This window comes from Podarcis pityusensis, assembly GCF_964106645.2.
Source record: "Podarcis pityusensis genome assembly, chromosome: 6".
Classification (NCBI taxonomy): Eukaryota; Metazoa; Chordata; class Lepidosauria; order Squamata; family Lacertidae; genus Podarcis; species Podarcis pityusensis.
Window position 1 is genome coordinate 84,056,499 of NC_138030.1, and position 9,021 is coordinate 84,065,519.

Here is a 9,021-nt window from a genome sequence, read left to right on the forward strand (position 1 = left end):
GGGGACGACGACGAGGGAGAGGGCCGCGCGCGCGAGGAGCTGAGGCGGTAGCGGAGCCACGCAAGGCCGGCGGGGAAAGAGGCGCCTGGGAGTTAAGGGGAGAAATTCCGGCGGGGCAGGCCTCGCCCCAAAGCCCGCTTTCCCGGCGCTGCGAGTCTTCCTTTTTTAAAATAAAAGTCCAACTTGCTGGGTCCAGGCTGTGAACGACGACTGGCAAGCCCACCCAATTGCCAAAATGGTTGTAAGGGGTGGGAAATGAACAGCGCAAAACCTTGAAACGCCTCAGTTTCACGTCCTTGCCTTTCGGTTGCTTTTTGTGGCCGCCCCAGAAAAGGTTATTTGCTCTTGCTCGCCCTCGCTTTAGAGCTTTTCCTAGAAAAGAGCTCGCTAGAAAGAGGAATACTGTATGCATTTCCTAAAGAAGGTGCAGCTGTGGCTGTAAGATATATCTACTGTATATCCATATATAGATTAGATAAATTTCAGTTATGTGCATTTCAATAATTTTACAGTCCTAACATTTAGACCCTTGACTTCCTCCTCTTTCTGCGGTTCCTTAAATTTATTTATTTTTACATTTCCGGCGCACTCCAAATTAACTTGTTCATTTCTTCCTCCGCTTTAAATATATGCTCTTAGGAAACTGCAGGTCATTACAACATGTGAGATATAAATGTTATATACATTTCAATAATACAATCCTAACATTTTGACCATTGACTTCCTCTTTCTGCAGTTCCTGAAATTTATTTATTTTTACATTTCCGGCGTATTCCAAATTAACTTGTTCATTTATTCCTCTGCTTTATTCCTCTTAGGAAACTGCAGGTCATTTCGACGTGTGAGATATAAATGTAAGTGTGTTTTCACATGCATGGCATGTATCTATAGTCTATTTCATATTCACGTAATCATAATTCTAACGTATGGATTTGCTCCAAAAAGGGAAGCTCTTCAAAATATAGAAGATAATTGATCCGCTTTGCGTATTATTCTATATCTCAACTTTTGCAGGGGCTTTCCTGGATTTCAGACAAAGGTGTATTAGCAGTATTAACACCTTGGGATGTCTGAGATTTGAACTTGAGACCTTCTGCATGCAAAGCTTGTGCTAAAACCCCTGAGCTACACTCATCCCTCTACCCCTCCTTAAGTTCAAAGTCAAGAGGTGCTGCGTGTTAGCTGGCCCAACTTTCGAACTCGCACCACTCCTTAGTTGGCAAGAAATAATAGCTTCATCAACTCTGAATCTCAAAAATTGGAAAAAGGATTCTAGGTTGACTCAGGCCCTGAAATGCAGGGGGCATATCTGGGAATTAAGAAGGTGGTGCCTTGCAGATAAAGGATTGGGAGCACAGCCCTGCAAGAGAAGGCTTTGGTGATATGGTGTGAAGCCCCTGGAGAGGGTGCAAAGAATCTGGCTGAACTTTGAAAGGTTTGGGCAGAGTCTCGGTCACGGAACCCACAAACATATTCCTTCTCAGACTTGGAGTGTTAGGGGAACCAAGAGTTGCTCACAGTTCTTTCCCACCTCGCTGATGAAACAAACAAGTTAGACAGACCAGAAGACAGAAACGTTTGTGGGGTTTGGGGTTTTTTTTTGCAATTGGGGTGTATGTAAGAGTATTTTCACATAGTTTTAAAGATGCTGGTGAAGAATGTGGTCAAAAACTGATGCCAAATGGGTTAACAGCATACTTAATACTGCTCTTTGCTGTCCGCATAAGCTGAAACGTAATACTTCTGAAAGCAAAGGCATCGGATTGAAGTTGGTTTGGACAAACCTGTCCCCACAAAATAAAAGGACATATTCTGTCTATAATAGTTTGTTTGCTTTGAACAGGGCTTCATAAATTTCCTCCCAGCTGGAGGGAGAGCAGCAAAGAGCAGTGTTGGGGACTTTGGGGTACATTTTAACCATCCTCAGCTATCCTATCTCAACATTGTGAAAAACAGTAGTAGTATTTTTATATATAGTAATTGTTTATTAATTTAATTTAGACCTCCCTCACTGGGAGAGCCCAGTGCACCAAACAGGATACACAATATAAAAACAAAGGAAAAACATTCTAAAACAATATTTTTTAAAAAAAATGCTATTATCTCTTTACTCTGTCAACTACATTTCCTTTTTCTTTTTAAAGGAGGCTTTTATTCAAAGAAGTAGTGGAGTCTTCATAGTAGATGATCTCACAGTGAAGACTAGACTGGATCGGAAAACTACCTATCAGCACAGCACAGCCTTTGGAGTGTCTTTGCGCTTCATGCTTTGCATATAAACTCTTGATTTTACCTGCTTTACAGGAAAATGGCATTTCAGTTCAACTTCTCTATTGACAGTGCAGCAGAAAACGGAATAGAGGCAGTTGGGAATGGAATGCAGGAATTGGTACAGGAGTCTTTAATCTTTTTGGACAAGCAAGAGAACACTACAGGAAAGAGTAAGGAGATTTCCTCAGAAGAAACAATATTAAACCAGGAGGATTTATCAGAAATCTCTGCTAATGTGGCAGGCAACAGCTTTTTGAGTAAAAGCAGCATTATGCCTAAAGAAGGCTTGTGCCTTAAATGTGCCAAAGAACATAATCCTCCTGAAGATTTCCAGAAATTGTTTAAAAACAAAGTTGTGGGGACCCTCCTTCCAGGTACACGCTATACAAATATTTCTGTGGTGGAGACAGCACCCTCTGAAAATGCTGTTGGGGAAGACATTGTGTCACAAAGTGTTTCTTCTCATTCTGACTTAATCACAGGTGTCTATGAAGGAGGTCTGAAGATCTGGGAGTGCACCTTTGATCTCATGGATTATTTGTCAGAAGCTGAAATTCAGTTTGCACACAAGTTGGTTTTGGACCTTGGCTGTGGGGCCGGGTTGCTGGGAATAGTTGCATTAAAAAGAAATGCTGAACAGGTCCATTTTCAGGACTATAACAGCACTGTGATTGAGGAACTAACCATGCCTAATGTATTGGTCAACTGTGCTAATCAGGGTGATGATGTTGAAGAAGATACTGAGCTTTCTCTAAAACAATGTCCAAAGAAGGACTTTACCCAAGACTTGTTTTCTAAATGCAAATTCTTTTCAGGGGAATGGTCAGAGTTTAGTAATCTTCTATTAAATGGCAGTAAGCCTTTAGCAAAATATGATCTCATACTCACCTCTGAGACTATTTATAATCCAGATTACTATGAGGCTTTTCATGAAACACTTTTAAAATTACTGAGAATAAATGGGTGTGTTTATTTAGCTAGCAAAGCACATTACTTTGGCTGTGGAGGTGGGGTCCACCTTTTTACAAAATTTATTGAGAAGAGAAATGTATTTAAGTCTAGAATTGTTAAAGTTATTGACAAAGGGCTAAAGCGTTTCATTATTGAGCTGGTCTTTAAGAAATCCTGTTAACGTGCTCAGTGTGTTAGTAAATACTTCTTTATTGTTGTTTTGCTTTCATGTAGCTCTTACAGTAAATTGCTAGCACATTTTTCTTGATTTATGGTTGTGAATTTGTTCCCTGATCCTATTCTGCATCTACAGAGTCTTTGCTAGAAATTATCATATTCTTTTTTTAAAAAAAAAACCAAAAACAGTTTTGAGATCATTTGTTCTGAATACACAATGCTATTTTGATGTCTGCAAGATCTCTTTTGTTGACTGAACCTGGTCCAACAATTTTTTTGTTTATTTATTTATATCTCACTACATATACTGTACAAAATGTTTACATATCATTACATATACATTATACTTGTAAATTCACATTTTTCATTTCATTATGTATCAACATTTAGGCATTTATTACTTCTTGTCTTTACCCTATGTCTTCCCTCTACCCATGCGTGACTTCCTAATTTTTATTTTATAACTTTATTATTGTGATTGTATTCTTGTATCTTAATAATTAAACATACATTCTTTTATATCTATTTAAATTCACTTTGTGAGATCAGTCTATACATATCAATTAATTTTTGTTGGAGCATCTTTTAATCATGTATTCGTCTACACACTTCCATTCCTGTTTGAGATTTTGGTTAGATTGCATTCTAATTGTTGCCGTCATTTTTGCTAATTCAATCATTTCAAAAAAATTATGTTGCCAATCTGCCACTGATGGTACATCTTCTGATTTCCAATTTTTAGCAACCAATAACCTAGCAGCAGTGGCTGCATATAGAAAAATTCTCTTCATGTCTTTGGGGATGTCATTTGTTACGATTCCTAAAAGGAATGCTTACAGCTTTTTACCAATTGTTATTCTGAATATTCTTTTCAATTCCTCATGTATATTCCCCCCTCCCAAAAAATTTAATTTTATCACATCCCCACCAGACATGATACAAAGATCCCTCTGATACCTTACATTTCTAACACAAATTCAATGTTAATTTATAAATTTTGGCTAGTTTTACAGGGGTTAAATACCACCTGTAAAACATCTTCATAATATTTCCTTTGATAGTAATACATGTGGTGAAATTAATATCTGATTTCCAAAGTTTTTCCCATTGATCTAATGGAATTGCATATCCGAAATCCTTTCCTCACTTGATCATCTTTGAGTTCCCATTCAAGCAGTAAATTATACATTTTTGATAGATTCTTTTTGCAATTATTCAAAATTTCTAGCTGGAATTTTGATTCTTCTTTTTGGAAACCAATTTTATTATCAGAGTTAAATTTATCATATAATTGATGATATTGTAGCCAAGTGGTACAAAACTGTTTAAGTTCTTCATAGGGTTTCAGTTTTAGTTGTCCTTGCTCTTCTTTTAAGAGTTGCTTGTACATTACTCCTAATTTTTCCATATTATTCTTTTTTATTGATATCATTTCAAGTGGAACTGCCAACCAGGGGGGTTTTGGCTCTAGTAACCTGTGATATTTCCTCCATACTTGGATAAGAGAGCTTCTTATTATATGGTTCATAAATCCTTGATGGACCTCTGTCTTATTATCTAGGAGATATGCATATTTCCCAACAATATTTTTTTTACCTATTTTGTCTAGATTGACACTGCTTCTACAATAATGTTGTATGCATATGTTCAAATCAAATGAACACATAGATTGGTACTCCTGGTTAGATTTACCTTTGTGTAAAATGAATCTATGAGAGGGACAGAGAGCCTGCTTCTTTAAAGGAGCAAAGCGGGAGAGGAGAGGAGCTGCTTACACAAGTGTAAGCGGCTCCTGTCCAGTTGGCTCCTTTAAAGCAAGCAGGCTCTCTGTCCCTCTCTCCTCCCCACTTAGCTTGCTACATAGCAGCAAAGTTTTTCTGCTCGCTAAGCCGGGGATGAGCGGGGAGGAGGGAGAAAAGCAGAGCCTGCTTGCTTTAAAGGAGCAAAGCCGGAGAGGAGAGGAGCCTTCTCCCTTTATATTAGCAGCATCCTTCTCCACACCCCACGTGTGCTCCTTGTCCCTTGAGTGCTTTTCCTCCCCTCCCCACTTAAAATGTGGTTACAAAGCACGGATCCACATGGATCCTCAGGATTTTTGCATTGGGCTACTCCAAACTCACTGTCAGATCACATGTCTGTGGCCACAGCATGAACCACAAAAATCATACATCCACTGTTTCGTTTAGAATATTTTTTTTCTTGTTTTCCTCCTCTAAAAATTACATGTGTGTTATGGTCAGGTACGTGTTATAGAGCGAAAAATACGGTAAATGCAACCTCAGATGAACAACAGCACATGGCATATGACAACGTGTCATGATTTATTTAAGAAAAATAAAGGCAATATGGAGAAGCCATGTGTTAAAAACTAAATACACTCTTACTGCTGCCATAGGAATTAAGAGGCTAAGTAGCAGACAGGTGCTGATAATCAAATGCCCTTGCTTAAATGGCAAGCGACCACCTCTGTAAAACCTGAAGTTTTAGCAGTTTGCTGGCATTCAAGTTTGTTTCAATAATAATAATAATAATAATAATTATTATTATTATTATTATTTATTTATACCCCGCCCATCTGGCTGGGTTTCCCCAGCCACTCTGGGCGGCTTCCAACAGAATATTAAAATACAATAATCTATTAAACATTAAAAGCTTCCCTAAACAGGGCTGCCTTCAGATGTCTTCTAAAAGTCTGGTAGTTGTTGTTCTCTTTGACATCTGGTGCGAGGGCGTTCCACAGGGCGGGTGCCACTACCGACAAGGCCCTCTGCCTGGTTCCCTGTAACTTGGCTTCTCGCAGCGAGGAAACCGCCAGGAGGCCCTCGGCACTGGACTTCAGTGTCTGGGCAGAACAATGGGGGTGGAGACGCTCCTTCAGGTATACTGGACCTAGGCCGTTTCAACACAATATCAAGGAGGAAAGACATCAGGAATGCTCTTAGAGAAGCAATTGTTGCTGCCCATGAAACTGAGAAAGGTTATAAAGCCATCTCCAACCAATGTTAAATCTTATCTACATTGAGAAAGATTATTCAGAAGTAGAAAACATTCAAAACAGTTGCCAGTCTTCTGAGGAGTGGATGTTCCAGCAAATTCACCCAAAGTCAGACTCTGCAACACTCAGAGAAATTGCAAGAAACCCAAGAGTTACCGTATTGGCCTGAATATAAGCCACACCTGCAAATAAGCCTCACCTTTAAAATTCAGAGGCTTAGGAAGGTTTGGGAGCAGCAAGCAGGCTGGGTGCCATTACCCTGCAATCCCGGGCTGCTACCTGGGGGGGGGGGGGGAGCTGCAATTCTTTGCCGGCGGTGTAAGGTCATGAATATAACCCGCACTTTAACTTTTTACGATTTGGGGGGAAAGTGCGGCTTATATCCGGGTCAATACAGTACATCTCAGGCTCTACAGGCCTCAGCGTGTTCAATTTTAAAGTTCATGACAGTACAATTAGAAAAAGATGGAGCCAGTATGTTGCAGGAAACCCCCCCACCCCCAGTCATTCAGTTTGTACAAACACGACACACACATACATGACATACGCAACGTTTCTGTTATAAATTCATAGTAAATCAACCGTACATCAGATTTACACCGGTCCACTTTTATTTTGCTCCATGAAGGAAGGACTATCAAAGGGGGATGGTTTGATGCAGGATGGCCATAATCCCTTAAGCGTACCAACACGTACTCGGGTACCCAGTTGGCATGACAACCTTGATGGTCCCAGACAGAAGACCATCAAAGTCACAAAGGACTTGCATATGGGAGTGGATTGGACTGGAACAAAGGACAAATGATCACATCTTCCCTCTGAGGGCAGGAAACTGCCAACTCCCCTTTGTCCTCTGGAAATGACTCATGGGGAGGGGGAAAGGAGGAATCAGCCAGGTGACAAGATACTCAGGTTACCTCCACAACTCCTCCCTCAACCCCTCCTTTTTGTGATATGTCAATGATGTAGTCATGATGTAGTTGTGATGTAGTTCTAGGAGTGTAGCTCGGGGGATTAGTAACTAATAAAAGTTGGGGTCTTCTTTTGTTCTGGGCTTCCATCTTGTTTCACCTGGTGGCAGGCGGGAGTCCTGTAGCGACAGTCTTCAATAAAGACCAAGCCTACTGGCTGCTGTTTTGCTCTGGTATTCCTGGCTGGTGTCCTTGTTTTTCTGTCCAAGGGAGCCCTCGGATTTCTCTGTTAACAAGTATGGCTTGCTTGGAAGGACTGTTAGGAGAAAGCCTCTCTCTAAAATGGAACATGCCAACAAGGCTTTGGTTTGCAAAGTTGCATCTGAGCAAACGACAAGACTTCTGGAAAATGTCCTTTGGACAGACAAGGACAAGGTGGAGATACTCGGCCATAACGGACAGCGCAACATTTGGCAAAAAACCAAACGAAACGCCTCATGCCAACTGTCAAGCACGGTAGTGGAGGGGTAGTGATTGTGGCTTGTTTTGCAGCCACAGGACCTGGGAACCTTGCAGTCATTGAGTCACCATGAACTCCTATGTACTGAATACCAAAGTATTCTAGAGTCAATGTGACCTCAGCTGAAGCTTGGCTGAAATTGGGCCATGCAACTGGACAAGGAGCCCAAGCACACCAGCAAATCTACAACAGAATCAAGGTGTCGCAATGGCCCAGTCAAAGTCCAGACCTCAACCTAATTGAAATGTTGTAGTGGAACCTTAAGAGAGCTGCGCATAAACAAATACAATGGCACAAACCTCAATGAACTGAAGCAACTTGAAGAAGAGTGTGCCAAAATCCTTCCACAATAATGTGAGAGACTGACAAAACCATACAGAAAACGATTCCTTCAAGTTATTGCTGCTAAATCGGGTTCTGCAACCTATTGAATCATAAGGTGTACATAGTTTTTCACACATGGCGTCTCCATTTTGGCTTTGTTTCTGTTAAATAAATCATGGCACAGTGTGATATGTGTTGTTGTTCATCCGAGGTTGTATTTACCTAATTTTAAGACCTGCCAAGGAACAGGTGATTGTTATTATGTCCTGATATGTAAAACCACAGAATTCAAAGAGGGTGTGCTTTCTTTTTCCCATGACTGTAGTTTTTACTTCGTACTGTGTAAAGAAGTACAGTGGTACCTCGGGTTAAGTACTTAATTCGTTCTGGAGGTCTGTTCTTAACCTGAAACTGTTCTTAACCTGAAGCACCACTTTAGCTAATGGGGCCTCCCGCCACCGCCGCGCGATTTCAGTTCTCATCCTGAAGCTAAGTTCTTAACCCAAGGGACTACTTCCAGGTTAGCGGAGTCTGTAACCTGAAGCATATGTAACCTGAAGCATATGTAACCTGAAGCGTATGTAACCCGAAGTACCACTGTATTAGGATAGTATTTATTGAACAAAACCGTATTCAGGCTTTCTCAATATCGATTTCAATGGAAACAGACAAACAATGGAAAATTGTCTGCACCAAGTAAGTAACCCAAGGTACCACTGTACTTTATTTGGTCTGTTCCAAATGCAGTCAGTTTTCACTCTACATCTGGCTCAGAGATGCACATTTCTTGGAAGAAAGCCAGCCTGGTTTCATTTTATTTCCAGTAACCAAACAGGACACTGAAGAGGTATAAGCCTTGTTGGAAATTAGCG

At 40.5% G+C, this 9,021-nt stretch overlaps 1 protein-coding gene across 3 annotated transcripts; it reads left to right on the forward strand.

Annotated features, from left to right (window-relative positions):
• The first annotated feature begins 28 nt into the window (after positions 1-28).
• On the forward strand, positions 29-3,490 carry METTL18 (methyltransferase 18, RPL3 N3(tau)-histidine). Of its 3 annotated transcripts, none has more exons than XM_081012286.1 (3): positions 29-334; positions 819-854; positions 2,145-3,490. In XM_081012286.1, the coding sequence occupies exon 3, from the start codon at positions 2,309-2,311 to the stop codon at positions 3,401-3,403; it is 1,095 nt and encodes a 364-aa protein (XP_080868412.1). In that variant the 5' UTR covers positions 29-334; positions 819-854; positions 2,145-2,308; the 3' UTR covers positions 3,404-3,490. The 3 variants fall into 3 exon arrangements, with proteins under 3 accessions (XP_080868412.1, XP_080868413.1, XP_080868414.1); XM_081012287.1 differs by having other exon boundaries at positions 29-238; XM_081012288.1 differs by lacking the exon at positions 29-334 and adding an exon at positions 417-438.
• Positions 3,491-9,021: the final 5,531 nt, after the last annotated feature.

Bases quoted from the DNA above. Each gene is read 5' to 3' on its own strand.
- METTL18 (XM_081012286.1), top strand. From the start codon at position 2,309: ATGGCATTTCAGTTCAACTTCTCTATTGACAGTGCAGCAGAAAACGGA.